The sequence below is a fragment of the Clupea harengus genome, chromosome 15 (genome assembly GCF_900700415.2).
Source record: "Clupea harengus chromosome 15, Ch_v2.0.2, whole genome shotgun sequence".
NCBI lineage: Eukaryota > Metazoa > Chordata > Actinopteri > Clupeiformes > Clupeidae > Clupea > Clupea harengus.
In genome coordinates, this window is record NC_045166.1 from 24,920,175 (window position 1) to 24,944,938 (window position 24,764).

The 24,764-nt window shown below is 45.8% G+C and overlaps 1 protein-coding gene across 2 annotated transcripts in view; it reads left to right on the forward strand.

The window, feature by feature from the left end:
- Positions 1-22,724, forward strand: part of ezrb (ezrin b) — a 29,953-nt gene extending 7,229 nt beyond the window's left edge. For both annotated transcript variants that reach the window (XM_031581579.2, XM_031581580.2), the window contains exons 3-15: positions 581-664; positions 10,304-10,399; positions 12,548-12,670; positions 13,244-13,395; positions 13,850-13,933; positions 14,239-14,385; positions 16,751-16,847; positions 16,996-17,159; positions 17,920-18,050; positions 18,841-19,001; positions 19,656-19,748; positions 20,145-20,396; positions 22,513-22,724. In XM_031581579.2, coding sequence (XP_031437439.1) covers positions 581-664; positions 10,304-10,399; positions 12,548-12,670; positions 13,244-13,395; positions 13,850-13,933; positions 14,239-14,385; positions 16,751-16,847; positions 16,996-17,159; positions 17,920-18,050; positions 18,841-19,001; positions 19,656-19,748; positions 20,145-20,396; positions 22,513-22,677 — 1,749 coding nt within the window. In that variant the 3' untranslated portion in view covers positions 22,678-22,724. The remainder of the gene's footprint in view (positions 1-580; positions 665-10,303; positions 10,400-12,547; positions 12,671-13,243; positions 13,396-13,849; positions 13,934-14,238; positions 14,386-16,750; positions 16,848-16,995; positions 17,160-17,919; positions 18,051-18,840; positions 19,002-19,655; positions 19,749-20,144; positions 20,397-22,512) is intronic.
- Positions 22,725-24,764: the final 2,040 nt, after the last annotated feature.

A 24,764-nucleotide genomic window follows, 5' to 3' on the forward strand; every position in this document is an offset into this window, starting at 1 on the left:
CACTCCTGTTGTCAGTAGCTGTCATGTGCAGAGTGAAGTGTTGCTCATCTGTCTGCTGCGAGCACAATAGCCAATTGAAATGAAATGGCAAATATTGATTCCCCTCTCGCTCTCTCTCTCTCTTTCTTTCTTTGTGTCTCTCTCTTTGTCCCTGACACTCCCTTTGTGTAAACACATTGACATGGCTGGGGTTTTCTTTTCATATTGTGGCTATTCAACTTGAGTCTCCTAAAAAGACTTGTGCCTATCTTGGTATTGCTTTTGGGATCCTGTTATGTAATGGCTGCAAGGACTGGTCGCGGAGCTGTAACGGACCGTGTTGAAATGAATTCCTCTTTCCATTCTTCCTAAAACATCAGTCCCATCTCCTATTTTGAATTGCTGTTTAATGAACAGCCTTATTCCGTTTTATAGTTAGCTATTCGTGGTGAACATTTTATCAGGGCACACCTCTTTAACCTTTTAATCTGGCTATTGAAGCAATCTCACTGTTTGCTTCAAGTGACCAATCTCTCCCAAAGAACTCCAGGTCATTTTTTTTCTGACTAACTCTGGTTTCTTCTCTGTCCCACCCTTCCAGCTAAATGTTCGCGTCACCACCATGGATGCGGAGCTGGAGTTTGCCGTCCAGCCCAGCACCACAGGCAAGCAGCTCTTCGACCAGGTTAGTAACTAAAGGCCCTAAGAAGCACCTTCCACCACTTGCTGGATCCAAAGGTTGTGACATTAATTGAACATGCTGGACCTAAAGGAACTGGTTATAATTGGTCCACTGCTGCTTAATGCCACAGTTTTTATCTGTGATGACCTGTATGTGAGCCAATCAAACAGTACAACATTTAAGTAGATCTCATCTCACGTGCTGTTCAGCTGTCTATTCCATTTAGCTATTCCATTAAGATGATCCCCCAGACTTGAAACCACTCTCTAACTTTAGTGTTGAGCTACTGTACCTGGAACCAGTATTGAACAGTTAGCAGGAAAACGTCCGTAACTTGGGTCTGCTAATTGGGCCTTACAGTAGGGTAGTAATTTATTTGTCTTAGTATTAGCTTGATGAACAGCTCAAAGGCTGTATGTGGGAGTGGGAGCGATCTAGCTCTGTTTGAAGATTTGGTTCCTCCTTGAATACCTTTCAGGCCTCCATGCTCTCATGCATGCTTTCACGGTTTCGTCCCTTTATGTGGCCCAAACCTATTCTGGTTCCGCATTCCGCCTTTCAATGCCATTTATCCACCCATCTGTAACATGTGTAACACAGTCCTTGCTAGTGAGGGTCACCTTCAATGGCTTGTGGAGAGCCAGGCCATGACCGGTCTTATCTCCCTCCAAAAAGAAATGTGTTTGCCAGACCGAGACTTGTCCATTGTGCGACAGACAACCCACATCCACCTAAAGGAATTTCGGTTGTCTGACAGAGAGTATAGGCACATAGAAAAGCCATGCCGTGGAATGCGAGGTGATGTTATCGGGAGACGTGGTCGTCGAAATCAGCATCTCTCAGAGTTTGCTAATGGATCGCCTGTGAGCCAATATTTGGCCTTGTGCAGAGGAAATATGTCAAGTATCTGTAAACACGTACAGACCATTAGCTCATTTTTGCAAAATGGAGAACCCTCCCCAACCCCCAACACGCCCCCCCCCCCCCCCCCCCCCCCCCCCCCCCTCAAAACCAGGCGAACAGGGTCCACCGCTGCATCCCAAAAACAAATCGATGTGAGGAATGTGAGTGAAGCATGGGAACAGATCTTTGAGTTCATGAGTCACGAATTATTGATTCACTAGTGTAAGATACATTTGATTTATCAAATTTATCTAATCATCACTTCAATCAGGGACTCTTACTCTGTCCTCAGTACAACTAATTGACTAATTCTGTCCACTCACCTCCCCACTAGACAGCTGGTACTAGTAGTATTGCACAATGCTGTTATAGTATTCAGTAGGATGCTACACAGTGTTGATTTGTGAAATGAGTCCCGTTTAAAATATGGAAATAACCATGGAAATGTAAAGCAGAGTCGGACAGGAGAGAGCAAGTTAAAACTGGGACAAAAGCCCAGAGAGGAGTAAGGCAAAAGGATAAATCTTAAGTGGTCAAGGCTGGGGCACAGATAAAGGAAAGTTTCCAGACATACATGTGTCAGCAGATTAAAAGCAGAAGTTCTGTAAATGGGAAACACCACAAGAATCATGCGTTATAACTAAGTGCCGAGTGGAAGACAGTGTAGGTGGGCGGCGCAGGGGGCCAGAAGTGACATCACAGAATTAGGCCTTAAAAGTGCAAGCATCCTCTGTTTAGACTCTAGAATGCGAATTCTCCGGCTTGCTTGACTGTACTTGACTGTCTGTTGGGCAAGTTGTATTGTGTCAGTACCTACCAGTAAAACTCAACCTTGTTACAACAAATTGCTTCGTATGGTGGTTCCTCTCCAAAACAACACGACAGAGTAATTTTACTCTAACAATAGGTGGTTATGATGCCTCGAGAGTATCCATGTCCAGACCTGACTTAACTCTGATCATAGAATAGAAGCATTTCAAAAACAAGATATCTTCATAGCATAGCCAGAGGCCTCGATAGCTGTCAAGTCTAAACACAAACTTTATAGGACACACACGCGTATAAATGCACTCATACGTTGGAATATGCATTCTGCCCGTATCTGGTTGCCATTAGGCCAAACTTGTAGTCTTACAGGCCGACTGTACCTCTCTAAAACTAGTACTTCAGCATGCATTGACGGCCTCAATTCGTTTCTAGATGGGAACAGAAAGATCCTACTTTCAATGTTTGAACATTGAACATCAATGACCCTTGACAGTCTTCATGTCCACGGTGGGAGTGGATTGTACCACAGCCTAAACTCTGAAGGTGCAGTGATTTTTAAACCGGTCTCAATTACCTCAGCGGGAGAGAAAGGCTGTACACGTGAAGGTTCTTTGTGCCTTTCAACTACTTCCTGTCAAACAAGTTTGTAAGTTAGGTGTGTGAGCTTGAGGGATTTTAATCTCACAATTGGAAATGCCAAATGAGCCGTGGGTGTGTGCAAAGAAGACATGAGCTAATTGTGTGTTTTTGAGGCGTTTAGTTTGAGGAACCTGATCAGTCAGATGATGGAATTCATTGATTGAGGGCCTTTCCTTAATCTACTATCACTTGGGCTGTGATTGAGTTGGGGGTAGCATGTAGGTGGATACAATAAAAGTGTCTGCCAGATGCATAAATGTAAATAATGCTTACACGGAACATTCTAGAATACTTTTATCTTTGACTTGGCCCATCAAGCCCCTTGTCATTACTCTCTATTAGTCACTGATTTATGAGGGACCTCCAAGTCTTCTCACCTGTGTCCGAAATGCCTGTTGTGAGTTGCTGTGCTCCATTGCACACTCTGGCTAATGCATAGTGTCAGTCTATCAGGCAAAGCACTTCACTGCGCTCACTGTTCTCTGTGTAATTGCTATTATATGACCATGAAAAACTTCACTCTACTGCAGCACTGCACCCCTGCATGACAGCCAGCCACTTGTAAATCGGTACATAATGACTATCTCAAATCTGGCCGATTGTATTTAGAAGGTTCTCTGCAATGACTATCCTTGAAATCCCATTTGTTTTGATTTAATACCTTTGGACTCCCATTGAACATTGTAGAAAATAAAATGCAGTGCCAAACGCCAAACATGTGTCAGGGGAAGATCATTGTGATTAATGCACGCTGACCATATCAGACGTGCGCTAACCCTCTCCACAAATAGCTTTGTGGTTACACCCATGTCTCACACCCATAGAGTTTTATTTATTTAATTGGTTGGCATCCTAACTCTGGCAAGCGTTTACTTCTGTTAGGTGCCGTCCTACATCCACTGCTGAAACCCTCTGCTTAGTAATAATGGCAACTACACGCTGCTCTAAAAGTGGCCTTCCCCCATCCAGATACACTACATTCTGTCAAAGGTATGTCCGATGCGTCATTGCAGCGCGAGTGCCTCTGCTATAACTGTCTTTAATCCTCAAGTTATTCATACCTAGTACGGATGTGACTCTTGACACTTGCTAATATCTCAACAACCCCAGTCTGTGAGTCTTTATACAGTAATACTTCAGTCTTTAGAGTTTATATGCTGTGGCACTATTAAACATATGCTGCCTCAGAAATGACCCATCTGCAAGAACCACTACTTGAATTCACTTAGATGTATGTAAGATATGATCTCTTGGGACATCTGTGGTAGCTTTTCCTTTAAAGCCTTCTCTGACATTTTGCATCAAGTGTCCATGGGCGACAGTGGTATAGGAGGTAGAGAAGGAGGTAGAGAAGTCGTATAGTCGTATAGTAATCAGAAGGTTGCTAGTTCAATTCCCTGTCGAAGCGTCCTTGAGCAAGACACTGAACCCCTAATTGCTCCTGATGTGCAGTGTGCCATCAGTGTAAAATGTAAAATGTGTATACATCCTTGTAAGTCGCTTTGGATAAAAGCGTCTGCTAAATGACTAAATGTAAATGTAAATGAAATGTGGGTTACGGTCTACATAGATTTTGTCCTGTAGCCTTACACCCTTCTTGGTGTAAGGTAGCTGATTTGCCTCATTATGACAATAAAGGTAATTGTAGCGATTATTGACTAGACCAATTAAACTATGGTAGCTAGTCTTGGACTTTTTTTTTATCAGGTCTAGTGTTTGCATCTGATGTATAGGCTTTGACCCAGGAAGTCATCAGCCAGCCCTGGTCAAGCCTCTGGGACTAAGTTAATCGTCTCGCTTCTGCTTCCCCTGGTGAGCACTGAGTCGCTAATGCTCCTGACCTAATTCAATTACTGTCCAGGACTCAGACTACAGTAAGCTCCCAACGGGAAGGCTGCCGTCTGTGGACACATACACAAACATACACACACACACACACACACACACACACACACTCTCTCTCTCTCGCCACTCGGATACTCATGTGACTTGTGCAATGACACCTGTTGTATACAAGTCATCTGCACACGCTCTTATACTCATAGTCACAGAGACCTGCATGGTCTGTCCATGACACGCGCACGCACACACACGCACACACACACACACACACACACACACACACACGATACACACACACACACACACACACGATACACACACAGGCAGACTCCACACACACAGGCAGACTCCACAACTATGTGGAAAGGCTGAGTAAGAGCAGTGGTGAGCTCATACCCAGAGGACTGGCCAGCTGTGGCCGGACTGGGCCTCAGTGGGCGTTGGCTCCAGCCACTGTTGTTCCGCTCATGGCCAGAGGGGGCGCCACCATCATCTCCAGGAGAGCCCAGGCCCTTAAGTGTTTGTTCAGGAGAAGATTTGGTCTCTCCCTCTCTGTCTCTCTCTGTATGTGTGTCTCTGTAAAACCTTCATGTAACAGCTGGTTGCTACGTCTACAACTTGAGAACGCTTAGAATGAAATGGTAAATATGATCACCATGGAGGGAAATGCCTTTTGAGATCAAAGTCAAAGTAGCTTTATTGTCAATTACTTTGCACGTCAAGACATACAAAGGAATCGATAGGACGTTTCCCACTCTCCCGCGGTGGAACATTATAAAGTGCACTGGCACAACAGATAAGACAAGACCTTTCCTACAATCATCTAACATTTCCTACAGAGATCATCTTCTCCCCAGCCTGAGCAAGACACACACACACACACACACACACAGAACGTTGTGTTTAAGGCCTCAAATGGGTGTGATCCTGGACTGGAACATCCTCCTAGTCAGCTGATTCAGTGAACTAAAGTGTGTGTGTGTGTGTGTGTGTGTGTGTGTGGGGCTGGCTGCAGGGGCATTCTTTTCACCACAGTGTGCCCTCACCCATTATACCACCGCAGCTCCAACTTTTCTCAGACTCTGCTTTCTCCGTACAAGATGAGGGGGAGAATCCTCCGCTGCCCTCGCCCTCCTCCTTCTCTGTAAGCCCTGAGGTGGAAGGGAGTGGGGAAAAAACCTAGACTGACACAATCACTTTTTTTATTCGTCCGCTCAAGACAGGAGAAGCAGCAGCAGCAGCTGCTGCAGACGTGTGTGTGTGTGTGTGTGTGTGTGTGTGTGTGTGTGTGTGTGTGTGTGTGTGAGATCCATCAAGCAGTTCTCTGAGTGTGTGTGTTTGCCTCGGCGACCGGTGCGTTGATTTCATTTGGGTTCAGTGATCAGTGCTTTGAAGTCGGCCGCCACACCCAGCTCGCCCGGGTTGGACAAACACACCGTGCCTCAAATACTTTAAACTCTGTGAGTGGCTGTCTATGCCTCTCTTGCAGACTCTACTCCCACAGATAAAACAGCCTCTTGGGTTGATGTTTCGAGTTGTTTTATTGGGGTATTAGTACATATAGGCCCAAATTTACGAAGGGTGTTCTAACATTTAAGCGTCTCTTAAATTACTTTTGCATTATTAATTCACCCTCCGTAATTCTGTGATGAAACACCAGGTCGTCGTGCGATTAGCCAAGTTGGACACATCTAAGAGAAAAGCGCCCTTCATAAATCTGGCCCATAATGTTGTGCTAAAAGCTCCATGAGTACTGCTAGCTTCTGTGGCTTCTCTGTGTTGGGATATGTGAGCCTCCTTTTAACATGAAAGTGGACAGAGATCTCTCATTGTGCAGCAGTCTCCCACAGACATTTCCCTCGAGAGACCTAATCCCTCATTAAGTTGCCTCCTCATGGCTTCGGCATTCTCTCTCTCTGTGTGTGTGTGTGTGTGTGTGTGTGTGTGTGTGTGTGTGTGTGTGTGTGTGTGTGTGTGTGTGTGTGTGTGTGTGTGTGTGTGTTTCTCTCGCTCGCCATTCCTCTCTCGCTCCCTCACCACCGCCTCTCTCCGTCCTGCTATCCTAAGGCTGAAAATTATGAAAGGCGTGATTGTGTCCAGAACTCAGTTGAGTTTAATTACAGGTGAAACTTCTTTTTTTTTTTTCTCTCTCTCCAGATCTCTCATTTCAGTGTGGTAGATGCCTCTAAACAAGGGGGGAAAAAAACAAATCTCTCAATCGGACTCATTCATAGGAGTCTCTATGGCGCTACTTTAGCCCTTTCATATTAGGTGACTGGGAGAGAGAGAGGCTGGATGGAGGGAGAGAGAGCGGAAGGGAGTGTGTCAATGTGTGTTTGTGTGTGTGTGTGTGTGTGTGTGTGTTTGCACGCGTGGAAACTTGTGTATGAGAAACGCAATAGGCGGCAGTTGTTTGGTGAAAATTCACTCTCAAGTTATCTCAGGACTCCGGAGTTGTAGATCAGTATATTTATTCAATAACAATTGCAATCGGGCTCACTCACAGCGCAAGGATGAATGTGAAGCAATTACATCAGTTACATCGCACAGGGTTTATATACTTAAGATTTATCTACTCCTGACGCCATCTCAGTCATCTCAGTCATAATAGTCACTATTGACTAAGAGCTCTAACTGAGCTTCCTGTCTTCCAAGGATGTCAGTTCCACACAAGGTCGAAAAAGGCACAGTTCGACCCTCCCTATCACCACTGAGCTCACCCAAACATAGACAAGAGGTTCACCTTCACTTACGCATGTAGATCTTACACATATGCAGACTAAGTGGCGCCAGTACCTAATAATCAAAGTTACACATATACACAGGAACACAGAAAAACCATGTCCCTGCATAAGCATAAGCACATGATTCATACAAAGTAATTATTAATACCACACACTTGATTTAATATATTCTTAAGTCATTAACAGTGTTTGGAAATGATCTCCATCAGCAGTGTTTCCTAGTGTTGAGAAAAAAACAGAGCGAAATAGGTAGTTGTCGTAAAATAGGTCTCGAGTCAGACTGCTCAGATAAAAAGACAAAAGACTGAAGCCGCCCTCCCACATGTTTCTTATTCACAAGCATTCAGGTCCAGGATTAAGCAGGTTAAGCCACTGACTGAGTGTGTCGGAAAAGTAGACACAAGTCATTTTTCTGAAAGAGCTTCTGTAGAGGAGGAAAGAGGTACTTGTATTTGCTACAAATAGGTATTGGTCAGGCCAGCGTCAGGCCATCGGGGGGGTGGGGGGGGCTCAATTGAATTTGGGGGACACAGGGGATTAAGGAGTTGGGGGCTGGATATGGCAAACAGTGTAAACATAAACAGCAGGCCAATAAAGACCCATGCCTGACCCCCCCTCCCATTCTCTAGCGTGCCAGCGTTTGATTCAGTCGCCCGTGCCATTGTGAAGGCGCTCTCGTGGAAAGAATCGGTGCCTTGCCGTTATTACTTGAGATATGAGCACAATAAAAACGCCAGCGGATTTATGGTCGCCCAGGGGGTGGAAAATGGAAGGGAACAATGACACGCCATGGTGCCCTTTTTCTCCCCGTCCCTCCGAGTCACATCAGGACACGGGGCAGGATCTGATTACATGGTCCCCCTCTCGCACTGCTGCAGGTAGCTGTGGGCCCTATGTGGGCTTAGATTCCTGCTGGTTCTCCTGAGGGCCTTCTGTCCTGATCGGACGAGATTTTAGTTCCTGCTTTCTGGTCAGGGATTTAGTTCGGGAGTGAATTCTTGTGCGGGACTTAACGGACTGTCTGAAGATCGGACGAGAACTAAATGTTGCAACTAGCATTTTAGTTCCTGCTTTCTGGTCAGGGATTTAGTTGCGATCGAGTTCTTGTTCCGAACGCAGGCAGGAGATTCTTTGAGGGTTGTGATCTTCCTGCTTTGTGTGAAGAGCTCTTGTGGGCCATGTTTCAGTATGTTCAGATCGACTTCTCCTCAGTCGACTCACATCTGCCGTTTTTGAGTTCTATTTTTTACGCTGCTTGTTTTGAAGCCTCTGCGGCCTGCCTTTTAACTTCGCACACAAGCCAGTCATTAGAGCACTCAAACCCGCTAATTGTCCCCCGCCAGGGTTGAGGCGTTGACTGCATGTGACCCAACTCTCCTCTGTCTCTTTTTCTCTCTGTCTCTCCCTCTCCTCCTTTCTCTTCCCTCCCCTCTTCTCTCTCATCACTCTCCCCTCTGTTACTGCGTGTCTCCATGCTGTCTAAAGAAACTCTTTTGGACGAACGCCTGACCCCACCTCTGTGTGTGTGTGTGTGTGTGCAAAATAAAGTTTCAGATAAAGTTTTGTTTTGTAAAGTTTGTTTCAGTAAGGCCTTCACCATTCTGAAGCGTAATCATAAACATCAATGGATTGTGGGCTAAACTCAATTGTAAACAAACAGTGACTAGTTTGCCTTGAGACACTGACTCCAAGGGCTGTACCTCTAGGCTCGGTGCCCGGCGGAACCAGGGCTCGTGTTACGGAATCGGCATCTCCATCCTCGTTCTTTTCTCCACTGACTTCATTGTTTGGCTGTTTTTGTTTGTGCTAGAGGTCATGCTTCTTGCCACCCAAGAGAGGCGGAACCCACATAGATTGGTTTGAGATGAGGTTGCATCACCTACACTAATTCCTTATTTGGGACATTAGCAGTGTTGGGTGGATTTGATATCATGAGTCGTACGTACAGTATGTGTACATTAGTCCAAGGTTATCACCAACAACATTTTTTTTCTGTCCCAAGCTTTTTCTGTAAGTTAAGGACAAGGTTGGGTTGCCATCTTGCTGCAATTTAGTGGAGTGAGATTGATCACACACCACAGCCATCTTGCTGCAAAATGTGCAAATCATTTTCACAAACATATCATTTATGGGGTCTTTGATAGTGGTGAGAATGGTCGTAAATGGCCACTGTGGTAAGATGGCGTGAGAAAGGAGCGTGTTGCATCTGCCTTGTGCTTTGTGTATCCGAGCTGTCAGCACGCTGTCACGACAGCTCAGTAAATCTGGCACAGCGCTAAGGGACACACACACACACGCATGCACGCACGCCTCAAGAGTTAGCTCAAATCATGCTATCCAAACAAAGCTGGGATCTTGGTATGAGAAGTGCCTACTGTCATGGTCCTCTGAACGTGAGCATGGCTCTCCTCCAGCTGTGGTGCAGCAGTCCTGACTGTGTCTGTCTGCTCCTGCATGGGTCAACAGTGTCAAGACCTCCAATAATTACCCATAAATAGAGTTCCAATAATTACCCATGCTGATTTGAATGTGTGTGTGTTGATTATACCGAAAGGTTTATGATGTAAAGGGCAACATTTGGGGCAAAACTTATGGACACCATCACTAGAAACAACTTAAATGTAATTCATAATTTCCATTATCACAGGTTTGGATTTAGATGGCCACCCCAATAGTGTGTTATGTAGTGACTCAGTAAGACCGTGCCTGTTTGTATAACTAAATGTGTTTATTGTTTCACCTACAGGTGGTCAAGACCATCGGCCTGCGGGAGGTCTGGTACTTTGGGCTGCAGTACATGGACAGCAAAGGCTACCACACCTGGCTTAAACTGGATAAGAAGGTAGAGACTCTCTCTCTCTCTCTCTTTATCCCTCTCTCTTTCTTTTCTTTTCTTTTCTTTTCTTTTCTTTTCTTTTCTTTCTTTATTTCTTACTTTCTTTCTTTCTTTCTTTTCTTTCTCTCCCTCCCACTCGCTCACTCACTCGCTCACTCACTCCATAAACTATAGACTTACACGACCCGATTTAAACCGGTCAGCGTTACTCCATTGTTGTGTTTGTGCGGTTTGTTTCTTATTGAGTGTCAAACCTTTGTTACACAACATGGCTCTGGTAACACTTGTAACACAACCATTAACAGCAGTGTAGGACATTAAAGTTTCAGAACCATTTTAGTCTTCTATAGCCAGTTTGTTAAATGATCAGATTCCTGAAAGCTAGGGATCCAGTTAAGAAGTGATGGCAGCCATCTCTCAGTGTGTGCATGTAGAGTTAAAGTAAACCTTGACTTGACCATCTGCAGGTTCAGGCCCTTGATTACAAATTCCTTGCCTCATTTGACCAGCCTGCCCAATCCTCTCTATCTGTAATTGATACTACATGGCCACATTCCTCAGAAGGGTGGGGCGCGGGGACTTTCGCTCAAATACCAGCCTCACGCTTTCAAGGAATTAATAGACACCCACATCTGTAAACATCAGATGGGGTAAACAACCACACTGCCAACACCTCTCTGTCAGTTGTCTTGTCAGTGTTCAGTGAACAGCCTTCTTTACAGTGAAATTGGAGTGTGTCTGCGTTGAACTCAATGTGACCCTGAAGAAACGGACCCAGGTGGCCTGCTGTTGTCCCTGGGCAAACACAGCCCTTTGCGCGCTAACGCTAGCATGCCAGCTCTGACGCCCTGTGACCATGTAAGCTCAGGTGCAGCCCAGCATCCCTGCCCCCCCCACCCCACCCCTGCACCCCACCCCACCCCACCCCCAACCCTTCCTCCTTTGTGGTCTCACCTGAAGGTGAACGTGAGGAAAGGAGGTTTTCTAGCAGGAGTGTGTGTTTCTGATGAGCCCAATACCCTCCATTCTCAATATTGACTGAAGACACAGACACTCGTAACACTGAGATCTGCATGCGGCCCATTCGAAAACGTCTTCGAGGAACAGGCTGTTCATTGCCCAGAGTTGAACAAGTTGGGCTCAAATTTGACATTTGTTTTATAGTAGGGACAAATTTGAGTATTTACAGATGGGGCTGGCCTAAGCGGAATATTTCCAGTCTTTTTTTTTTCTTTTCTAAACGGGACTCTGAAGCCTGTGGTGTAGGGGATAGTTAGAAGGGAGGAAGATCTGGAAAAAAAAAATCCACCAGCGAGTGTTTTTGTGCTGACACTGGGCGAAAACTGGGCGCACAATGGAAAGTGGAATATTCCAGACTCTGTTTCTCTCTCCCAGAAACTTGCTTTTACTCACACTCACACTCACACTCACAGTTCCTCTTCTGAGTGCTGAATTGACTACTATGCATATGCCATGGCAAAAAAAAAACAAGAATAAAAAGTGAAGTGATACTTGCAGCAGATGTCATTAAGGGGCACAAACCAACTCTTGCAGATTCTCACATCTTGTGTTACTGAAGGAGTATTAGACTCAGCGTAGGTGCTCTGTGGTGACAGTTGAAAGCATATGATGTTTGTGGGAGACAGTGGTACAGGAGGTAAAGAAGTTGTTTAGTAATCAGAAGGTTGCTAGTTCGATTCCCTGTCGAAGTGTCCTTGAGCAAGACACTGAACGAACCCCTAATTGCTCCTGATGTGCAGTGTGCCATCAGTGTAAATGTAAAATGTGTATACTTCCTTGTAAGTCGCTTTGGATAAAAGCGTCTGCTAAAGGACTAAATGTAAATGTAAATATGACTGCCCAGTCAGTGGAGCTGTAATACGACACCAGCTTGGCTTCCAGGGTTTGCATTTTGAACAGCTGACATTGAATGTCCACCCACGAGGTGCATATGAGCAAGTCTGTGACCGATTTCCCACAACAAGACTGTTAACACTTTATTTTCGTTTCTCTCTCGTCTCCCTCTCCCTTATTGTTTCTGTTTTCATTTTCATTTCCTCTTCCCTGGGTTTTTTTTTCTTAACCTGCCCCCCCCCCTTCCTCCATCCTCTTGTTTACCACCTTTCTGCCTCCTCCTTCGCTCCTCGACCTCAGGTCTCCTCACAGGACGTGAAGAAGGAGAACCCCCTGCAGTTTAAGTTCCGGGCAAAGTTCTTCCCAGAGGACGTGGCTGAGGAGCTGATCCAGGACATCACACAGAAGCTCTTCTTCATGCAGGTGAGGAACCAACCACAGCCATCTCCCTGTACGTGGGTCACAAGCCTACTTGTTTTTACAGATGGGAGTTTTTTTTTTGCTTGGCCCGATAGATGATCCATTAAGTTCTACTTGGAGCCCTGAGTAAGGGGTGTTTGTAATATGCCTTTGGAACCCTTTTGGGGTATCAACTCAATGGCAAGGAACCCTGGAAGACCCCTTGTTCAGAATCAGAATCAGAATCAGAAAGGTTTTTACTGCCAAGTAGGTTTTCACCTACGAGAAATTCTTTGTGGTACAATGGTGCAAACAATAAACATATACAATAAACAATACACATATTAATTATATTATATTAATTATACACATATTTGTTGTGTAGAACCCTGGCAGAAAGGGTTGTCCAGGGCTAAAAATGGTTTATGAATGTTAAGAAATGTCATTGTTGTCTTTAGAAGGAGTGCTTCGGATCCCTTATACGTCTTGTTTTCTGGATACTATGCTCTACTCCTGCCTCACACCTGGTTAGGTGTTGCAGTCAAACTATTAAGTGCACTTTCAGTAAAAAAAACAAAACAATGGTCCATCCCACAGGTGAAGGACGCCCTTTTGAGTGACGAGATCTACTGTCCCCCTGAGACTGCTGTGCTGCTCGGGTCCTACGCCGTCCAGGCAAAGTTCGGCGACTTCAACAAGGAGGCACACAAGCCTGGATACCTCACGTCCGATCGCCTGCTGCCCCAACGGTGAGGATGAGGGGGTGTGAGGAGAGGGACAAACTGTACGAAGGGCTTGACGTGTGCTTGCCGTGTGTATGTGTGTTGGATATGTTTGTACCGCCATGGAAGTTTTCCCACAGGCTTTCTGAGAGTGTGTGTGTGTGTGTGTGTGTGTGTGTGTGTGTGTGTGTGTGTGTGTGTGTGTGTGTGTGTGTGTGTGTGTGTGTGTGTGTGTGTGTGTGTGTGTGTGTGTGTGTGTGTGTGTGTGTGTGTGTGTGTGTGTGTAAATGTGTAATATATACATATCATATATATATATACATACGTACATATCTTTTATTTATATATATATATACACACACACTATATATATATATATATATATATATATATATGTGTGTGTGTGTGTGTACTTAAAGCCTATATCCAGTCATGTGTTAAATGTGTTGGGGGTGCGGTGTGTGTGTGTGTTCCTCCTCAGTGTCCTGGAGCAGCACAAGCTCTCCCGAGAGCAGTGGGAGGAGAGGATCCAGGTGTGGCACGAGGAACACAGAAGCATGCTGAGGTAAGTGCACACGCAATGTACACATGAACATACACATGCAGAGGCTAGAACAAAGGCACACGTGCTTCCTGACTGTCCAGCTGCTCCTGTAGGCCCAACATGACTTACAGATGTTGGCATTGATTACGGAAGAAAGATATGCATTCATCTGTAGAAATGAATCATGTGACCTTCGTGACACAGCAACCATATACAGTACAGACACACTAAAGGGAAGCTCTCTTGGACAAAGCTGGCTAAATGTGGAAATGGTATGGAATCTCATTTACTGTACTGATTACATTTGTACTCTCTGATGCTCATAGAGAGGACGCCATGTTGGAGTACCTGAAGATCGGACAGGACCTGGAGATGTATGGCGTCAACTACTTTGACATCAAGAACAAGAAGGGCACGGAGCTGTGGCTGGGTGTGGACGCGCTCGGACTCAACATCTACGAGAAGAGTGACAAGTGAGTTCCACGCGCCACATCGCCATGGTAACACATCCTATTTTAGCCTCACAGGATGCCAGAACCTCACGAACGCTCCAATCAGATGAGTCGGAACATTCAGCAGCATGAGGTCTGCAGGATTTTTTGAGACAATGTAGGTTGTTGGAGGTAGGCCTAGTCAAGGGGTTATGATTAGGGCTATCTCTGTTTGGGGTCAAGAGGTCAGTCCATATTTCCTCCATAGTTTGTTTACTCTTTTGTGGAATCTTACAAAATAGTTTGTACCAACCAATCTGGTAATGTCAGTATTGGCTTCTGTGTCTGCAAGCATGAGGAACTAACTCCAGACAGAAATTGTCATGTCACCTGCATATGGAGAAAGGAGCTCTTGGTTCCTCCTCTGTGTGTGAGGGGGGGGGGTGTAGAAGTCCCAGGTATTAGAGCGCCTGAGTGTTTTGTACATTTGAGCATGAAACTGACACAACGTGTGTGAGTTGTTCAGAATCAAAGAGTGTGTATGTGCTTGTGTGCTTTACGTGTGTGTGTCTGAAGGAGAGAGATTGTGTCTCCTTTCATGCTTTTGTGTGTGTGTGTGAGAGACAGAGAATGAGAGAGGGACAGGGGGGGGGGGGGAGAATGTGAGCGAGAGACGGAGAAAGAATGTGGGCAAAATGGTGCTTTCCCAGAGTGCCCTCTGTTGTAACCATAGTGACTTAGACTGGTTTTTCAGGCAGCGCGTCACTGAAGAATGCACTGCAACTCGGAGTGAGGGACCCATAGAGAAGGCAACACAATGGTGCTGCTCACAGGGCCTCTGGAGCTAGACCCCTCCAGGGACTTCACTACTTGCACACATAAGAAACACACACATACACTCTCACACACACACACACACACACAGTTCCTTTCTATCTATCGATCTTTCTTTCTTTTCTTTCTTTCTTTCTTTCTTTCTTTCTTTCTTTCTTTCTTTCTTTCTTTCTTTTTCTTTCTCAACCTTACTTTTGTTCTCTCTCTCTGTCTCTCTCTCTCACATACACACATACACACACGTACACAGAAAGACAGACTGTTACCACTCCTTAGACACGCTAACAATCCCTGACTAATGCCTTTTATTGTATAAAAACTAGGACAGAGAGTGATTGTTCAGTTCGCCTGCTTCACCTGTGACTCAAAAGAAGAGCACAGAGAATGGCCTAGAATATGAGCCATGAATTTGTTCCCCCCTCTGCCCCTCCATGTCCCAATTCAAGGACCTTCAACACCATCTGTCCCCCTCAGTTCCCCCTTGTCTCTCTCCTGGTCTCTCCTCGGAAACCTTTTTAAAGCAGTTTTACCAGGAGTCCCCAGCCAATCAGGGAAAGCAAATGTGCCAACCTGGTGCCCATAGCCAAAATGGCAGTTGGTTAACACCCGGCTTTGGCTAATCTACTGCTCATAAAGGGGCCAGACTCCCCAGGAGTAATCCTCCACGCAGGACTGCTGTCAGACAGATGCACTCTTCTCCCTAACGCCCCTTTATCAGCCTTCCTTTGGGCTACATGGCTTCTCCCTCGTCTGTCCTCAGGCGGAGGTTCAAATTGGAAAAAAAAAAAACAAACAAGAAATGACAACCGAAGGCTTTAGGAGCATATCGCTGCATTCACGTCATAAATGATTGTTGACAGTTCACTTCAAAAGGAGAGGATGTACAACCATAATTAGGGCCCCATTGATGCTACCTAATTCAGATGACAAAATACTGGAATATCGAGTTACGCTTATCTGGTTTCCACATGCCTGTACATGTTCTGGAAGCCTGCCTCGGCGTCTGTGACACACAATCGCAGCCTTTCCCAGTGTGTCACCTCCCAGGCGGGACCAGCTTGGTACGGTGTGTGTTTGTGTGCTGTGAGCATTCTGCTGGGTATCCGGCATCCTCTCGGTCCTCTCGGACACAATGCCAGCGAGCACCACACCCTGGAGGCTGGTCATAGCAATGCCACGCCACAGCCTTGAAAGGCACGGGGGAGAACGAGGGGTGGAACAACAGCGCACAGCCCTGCCCTGCCCTTCATGCCTCTGAGGAACTCGCATTGTTCAAAGCCCAGAGCGCTGTAAGGCTCCGTTCAAAATGGTCGACTTTCACCGCCTGCCTGGTTCACATTCACTAAGTGGCACAACTGATTCATTGACCGCTAAAATTCTACTTTTACAGACATTATTGAACCATTTTGCCAGCTGCAGGTGTCATGTGTTCATCTTGGTCACTGCACCAAAGTTACAAACACAAAGGTATCTTTCAGGGTAACCACAGAATATGGGATTTTTAACGCCCACAGCTGCAGGCAGTCATTACTTTGTATTACAGTCACTTACACTGTGTATTGTCCTAATCCAGACTGACACCAAAGATTGGATTTCCGTGGAGTGAAATCAGGAATATCTCCTTCAATGATAAGAAGTTTATCATCAAGCCCATTGACAAAAAGGCCCCAGTAAGTTCTGTTTTTTTTTTTTTTTTTTTTTGCATAGCATATAGTATAGGAACAACTATTTTCACTGATTGTTAAAATGGACTCTAACACGCTTGTTATGTGTTCATCTTTGCTAATGTATCTTGCTGATTCTTTCTCACCGTTTTAGGACTTCTTGTTCTACGCCCCTCGCCTCCGCATTAATAAGCGCATCCTGCAGCTGTGCATGGGGAACCATGAGCTGTACATGCGCCGCAGGAAGCCGGACACCATCGAGGTGCAGCAGATGAAGGCCCAGGCCCGTGAGGAGAAGCACCAGAAACAGCTGGAACGGTGAGCAGGCTCAGGTTCAGTTCAGTGCGTTAGTCCATATCAAGATTAGCATTGCATTGGGTTATCCTGGTGTAGGCCTTGGCCAGATATAGCATTACACTGCACAGTTTTAGGTTGGCCAATGCTTTGGCTTGACAGGGCTTAGTCAAGCTGTGTGTTTTTAAATTTTTTTAATTTTTATATATAAATGTAAGTACATTTTGTTTAAAGAAAGTTTAGCCATTACTGTGAGCTTGCTGTGATGGCTCATATAGCCTGGAAAAAAATCATGAATCATGGAAATTGCCTCATATTCCAGTCCAGTGTAAAGCTCAGCCAAACACTAGCGTAATGGAGGCAAGCGTTCCTCAAGACGGCACATTGGTCGACGCTAGTCTTCACTGTTGCACCACTACAATTGGCATTGTCCAACTAATTACGCAATAACTTATATTGAGCACTTAGTTGCAGGATAGAAATCAAAGTCCATGAGTGGCTTCTGTAGTGTGAGAAATAACCTGGTGTGTGTGTGTGCGTGCATGTTAGCGACTGGCCAAGAGTTAAAGATGTGCGTGCGCACGCGTGTGTTTTATAAGACCCGTAAGTGCGTTTGTGAACGCATGATAGGCCGAGACCTCGGTGCCCCCCCCCCGTCCTCCCCTCCCCTGTGTGCCCGGGCGGCAGCGGTGGCGCGACTCTTTATGGCTTTACGAGCGCGAGCGCCAGCGCTCTCCTTTGTGTCCTGACGAATGGGTGAGCGAGCGGCTTCTCTTATCTGCAGGGCCCAGCTGGAGAACGAGAAGAAGAAGAGAGAGAGCATCGAGCGCGAGAAGGAGCAGATGGAGAGAGAGAAGCAGGAGCTCATGATGCGTCTGTACGAGTTCGAAGAGAAGACCAAGAGAGCTGAGAAAGGTAGGAGCCCAATGTGTCCGTTCGTGTGTGTCCGTTCGTGTGTGTCCGTTCGTGTGTGTCCAATTGTGTGTGTCAATTCGTGTGTGTGTGTGTGTGTGTGTGTGTGTGTGTGTGTGTGTGTGTGTGTGTGTGTGTGTGTGTGTGTGTGTGTATATGGAATGACTAAAACACAGAATAATGACCTCAATCATTTTATGCTTAAAAGTGAGCGATTTTGTGCAGGATTGTCTCCTCATTCAGTATTTAATATAGGTTTCAAGTTGTTTGGTTTTGAGCTTTTAAATCAGTTTGAAATCTTCAGGCTTCCGCCGGTCCTTGCTGTTCCGCTGATATCTTAATCAGTTCTCTCGGTCCAGAGATAAGGCAGTGCTCTCTGGCTAGCTCAGGATAAGATGGCCATCAACCCTCAGTAGCTTATGGACTCTGTTGTGGCCTTATCGACCTTTGTGTTTGCTGTTCTTGCAATATTTTACCACTGCCATGCAAACGTATTGTTCGTTAATGGTTCCTGGGCTTCTTAGCTGTAGCATCTTGCATCAGGTGTGTGTGTGTGTGTGTGTGTGTGTGTGTGTGTGTGTGTGTGTGTGTGTGTGCGTGTGCGCGCGCGTAACTTTGTGGAAAAACCGTATGTGCTGCTCCAGTTCTGTCATTGATATGCTGATATGATAGTTAAGCCACAAATAATCAAAGATTGTCTAAGTATTGTGGGTTTGTGTGTGTGTGTGTATATTATTATATGTTTGTGTGTTTGATTCACCATCGTGTGTGTGTGTGTGTGTGTGTGTTGTAGACCTGCAGGAGCAGATGCAGAGGGCCATACAGCTGGAGCAGGAGAGGCGGCGGGCTGAGGACGAGGCGGCGCGGCTGGAGTCTGACAGGCAAGCAGCCCTGCTGGCCAAGGAGGAGCTGGCCAGGCAGGCCGAGGACCAGATGAAGGGCCAGGAGCAGCTGGTGAGGGTCACACTCACACTCACTCTCACACTCTCACTCACACTCACACACTCACACTCACACACACTCACACACTCACACACACTCACACACTCACACACACTCACACACTCACACTCACTCACACACTCACACACACACTCACACACTCACACTCACACACTCTCACTCACACACTCTCACACTCTCACACTCTCACACTCTCACACTCTCACACTCACACTCACTGGGCCACCATGGCATGTGAGACATGGACAGCAGTGTGTTGTCAGCGTCAGTGCTGCTCTCAGGAGCAGCTGTGAGTCAGGTGCAGAGAACGCGGTTGCAGCATGAGTCAGTAGTGGGGTAGGGTTCATGAGGACAGGGTTTTGGGAGGGAGGGAGGGAGGGTGGGAGGTGTGGAGGTGTGGGGTGGAGAGGGGGGGGGGGGGAGAAGGAGAATAATGGGCTACCTGTGCTGAGCGATACCTGGCACTGGAGGGGCGGTTCACCACAGCACACATTGTTATCAAACTGTTGTGAGGTCAGTTGCTAGGCAAAAAGTGGTTCTGGTTAGCTATGTCTCATGGATGTCTCTCTCTCTCTGTTTGCTTACTCTCTCACACACACACACACACACACACACACACACACACACACACACACACACACACAGGCCGCAGAGCTGGCAGAACACACTGCTAGGATCGCCCTGCTGGAGGAGGCCAGGAAACGCAAGGAGGAGGAGGCCAGCACATGGCAAGAGAGAGTGAGTTACTTACTTACAGACACACACACTCCTTTCTTCTCATCCTTCTCTCTCTCTCGCTCTCGCTCTCTCACACACACACCCCACACACAGGATTAAACTATACTGAAACAAGTGGACAATATCATACTGAATCTTTTTGGGGTTTCAAGCATCTGATTACTATTTGACTAATTCTATTCATGTAATAGATCTTCAAGATGGTAGTCTCTAACATCATTTAAATGGCTTTCTTTCACCTTTCCTCCTCCTCTGTCTCTTTTTGTTTCCCTCTCTATCCCTCCCTCCTTTTCTCTCTCTCTCACCCTCTGTCTCTCTCTTTTTATGAATTGTTTTCTCTCCCTCACCCTCACCCTCCTCCTCTCCTCCTCCTCCTCCTCCTCCTCCTCTCCCCAGGCTCAGAATGCTCAGGACGACCTGCTGAAGACGCGCGAGGAGCTTCACCTGGTGCTGACGGCTCCGGTGGCACTCCCTCCCCCGCCGCCGCCCGTCATGGACCACATGGACGACGGCGAGGGCGAGGACGGCGAGGAGAGCACCAGCACACACAGCGCCGAGCTGCAGATGGAGGGCTTCGACGACCACCGCCTGGAGGAGGAGCGCCTCACCGAGGCCGAGAAGAACGAGAGGGTGCAGAAGCAACTGATGGTGAGTGGAGAGACACGTGCACACACATGTACACACACACACACACACACACACACACACACACACATGTGTACACACACACACACATGTACACACACACACACACACATGTACACACACACATGTACACACACACACACACACACACACACACGTACACGTACACACACACATGTACACACACACACACACTGACATACACACACACACACACACACACACACACACACACACACACACGTACACACACACATGTACACACACACACATGTACACACACACATGTACACACACACATGTACACACACACATGTACACACACACACACACGTACACACACACACACACACACACATGTACACACACATGTACACACACACACATGTACACACACACATGTACACACACTGACATACATACACACACACACACACTGACATACACACACACACGAACACATAGTGGCACGTAGAGATATATATATGGGTGATTGTGTGTTTGTACACACACACACACACACACACACACACACACACACACACACATGTACACACACACACATGTACACACACACACATGTACACACACACACATGTACACACACACATGTACACACACACATGTACACACACACACATGTACACACACACATGTACACACACACATGTACACACACACACACACACACACACACACACACGTGCACACACACACACATGTACACACACACATGTACACACACACACACACACGTACACACACACACACACACACATGTACACACACACACACATGTACACACACACACACACACACACACACACATGTACACACACACACACACACACACACATGTACACACACACATGTACACACACACACATGTACACACACACATGTACACACACTGACATACATACACACACACACACACACACACACACACTGACATACACACACACGAACACATAGTGGCACGTAGAGATATATATATGGGTGATTGTGTGTTTGTACACACACACACACACACACACACACACAGAGATATGGGTGGATACAAATAAATATACATACAGTATATGTACACACAAGCAACACATACACATACACACTACACCACAGGGAGTAGAAAAAGACAATATCAGATCAACTGTGAGTAAGGAGATATATGTATGTGTCCACACACACACACACACACACACACACACACACACACACACACACACACACAGAGATATGGGTGGATACAAATAAATATACATACAGTATATGTACACACAAGCAACACATACACATACACACTACACCACAGGGAGTAGAAAAAGACAATATCAGATCAACTGTGAGTAAGGAGATATATGTATGTGTCCACACACACACACACACACACACACATTGTCCGCGGAGTGTCTGCCACAGCTAGGTTCTCCTTCTGAATGGGTTGCATTCCTGCCTTATGACGTGAACGGCACTGGTGTGGGTGGGTGTGTGTGTGTGTGTGTGTGTGTGTGTGTGTGTGTGTGTGTGTGTGTGTGTGTGTGTGTGTGTGTGTGTGTGTGTGTGTGTGTGTGTGTGTGTGATGTAAAAAGATGCCCAATTAGCTAGACTTTTCCCGAAGTACATTTTCTCTAAGCATTTTCTGACATTTACTTGTGTGACACTTCCCCAAAGCCACTATCGGTGCTCGCATTTTCATATTATCAGTAGGCGTGATTCCAGAGAATCAGTGGGCTGTTGTCACCTTGCTTAACCAGTTCCTCGACTAGATGACGAGCTACAGGAACACCAAGCATGCCTTAGGACATTTGACACTTACTGCACGCCTCACAAAGGAGCCAAGCTTTTAAACACCCAATCTCTCTCTCTCTCTCTCTCTCTCTCTCTCTCTCTGCCTCTCTCTCTCTCTCTCTCTCTCTCTCTCTCTCTCTCTCTCTCTCTCTCTCTCTCTCTCTCTCTCTCTGCCTGCCTGCCTCTCTCTCTCTCTCTCTCTCTCTCTCTCTCTCTCTCTCTCTCTCTCTCTCTCTCTCTCTCTCTCTCTCTCTCTCTCTCTCTCTCTCTCTCTCTCTCTCTCTCTCTCTCTCTCTCTCTCTCTGCCTGCCTCTCTCTCTCTCTCCAGGCCCTGACCTCTGAGCTGGCCTATGCTCGTGACGACACCAAGAAGACCCAGAACGACATCCTGCACACGGAGAACGTGCGCGCTGGCCGAGACAAGTACAAGACCCTGCGGCAGATCCGACAGGGCAACACCAAGCAGCGCATTGACGAGTTTGAGGCCTTATAAAAGCACCCCCCCAACCCCACCCCCACCCATCCTCCACACCCCCCAACCACACACCCCAAACCACACCCATCCTCCACACCCCCCAACCACACACCCATCCTCCACACCCCCCAACCACACACCCATCCTCCACACCCCCAACCACACACCCATCCTCCACACCCCCCCCCCCCAACCACACCCATCCTCCACTCCCAGTGTGAGAGGGTTCTAATGATAACCACCCAGCCCCATGCCATATCCTTTCTGAGTGGTCACTGCCAGAACCATATACATTTTCATACGGACACACACACACACACACACATACATACAGAGCAGAGGCACTTTTTGACAGGAACATGAAGTATTTCATGTCCTTTCTTGTGTGTGCATAGATGTTTGCAAGTGTGTGTGCACACACACACACACACACACACTACAGATAGACAAATATACACCACTACCTTCTCACACCACTATGTCACCCAAGCAGAGCAGACCACCCTGCTGTGTCCACATGCTAAAGATTGTAGCTCTGCTCTTTACCACAGCACAAAAACACAACATAGGCGTGACATTCAAAACATCCAGTGCCAAAAACCATATGTTCTCTTTCTTTAGTATTTCTTTCTCTTAGCTTGAAGTGAAGTTCCAAGTTCCTTGTTCCTTGACTATGTCACTGAAACCAATTTGCCATTTTGATTTGCAAGGGGTTGAAGGGGGTTGTAGAGATGACTGATCGACAGAAAATGGCATTACATGGTAACATGTAAGGGAAAATGAAGTATCACTAAATCAGAGCATGGCCTCTGTCTGGTATTTATTCTTTATCTTTGTTATAGCGGATGTTGGAGAAAAAGGGCAATTAACTGATTTTTAGTCATCAGTTTCCTCTCTTACTGTTTGTTTTTGACCACTCAGAAAGGGGAACTACAATATAGAACCTAAATGTGTTTATTTACTGGAAGGGAAAAAAATGTTTTTTTTTTTTTTTTTTTTTTTTTTTTTTTCGTTTTGTGTTTTTTTTCCACATTATATTTTGAACACTTCTATTTTATGTTTAATACCTGCTCTAGCAGAAAAAAAATCATTAGTTAAATATTTATACTAATATATGGGTCATTTAAACACAAGAAGGGGTGGTTCATCTTTTGGTTTGTATATTTTTGCTATTCTACTAATGATCACAAGCCGTGTAATATTATCAAAGGTTCTATATTGACCAAAAATAATTACCATAGCTAGTTTTCTTGTTTCTGTTCCATACGAGATCACTAAATTAAGAGATTTTTTTTTGTGTAAATTATTATGTTTTATTTTTACTTTACTCAAGCTGCATGTTATTCAAATGACATAAGAAGATTTTTCTTACTCTAGGTACTGTTTTTTTGATTGACGCTGTCACTAGACTGTGGTTGCTCGTTTCTAATAGAGGGATTTTAATGGCAGGGTTCTGTGCCCTGTCCTCCATCTCAAATAAAAAGATAAAGGAAGTTTTTCCCTAGAGTCTGTTACTCCTCTAACGGCAGCCGGAGAAAACTGTCACCTCTTATCCTCCAGCAGGGTGGTCAGTCTGCTTGTCAACGCTCATTCCGTTCAGTCTTTCCTGGAAGACTTTTATTCTGGTTCGTCATTGCCGTCGGGCAGTTACAGAGACGACCTCTTCTTATCGTGGTGCGGAGGGTGTAGGTCAGCAGCTAACCTGCGAAGAACACCCCTTATTATCCACTCCAGAAAGACTCTTTTTTTTTTTTAAAAGTACCAGCAAATCCCTACTCGGTCTTGTTTTAGTCAAATGACAAAGCTGAATGTACTGTAAAAAAAAAATGTTAACATTTTATGTGCATACAGGGGCTGCTCTGTATGTTTGTCCCATTTAAGAAACTAGAGTTAAGACTGTTCGCAGAACAGTGGCTAAGGGCTTTCAGTTACCATGTAGCACTATCCACACCGCAGATGGGAATGTCCTGGTCTTCATAACTGACTGTCAGTTATGTATTCCAACTGGATTTTTTTTTTTTTTTGTTTTTATTTGAAATGAGGTGTTCAACTTTATTGGCAATAAAAAAAACTCCTGATTTACATTCCATTCAGTTCCACAAATG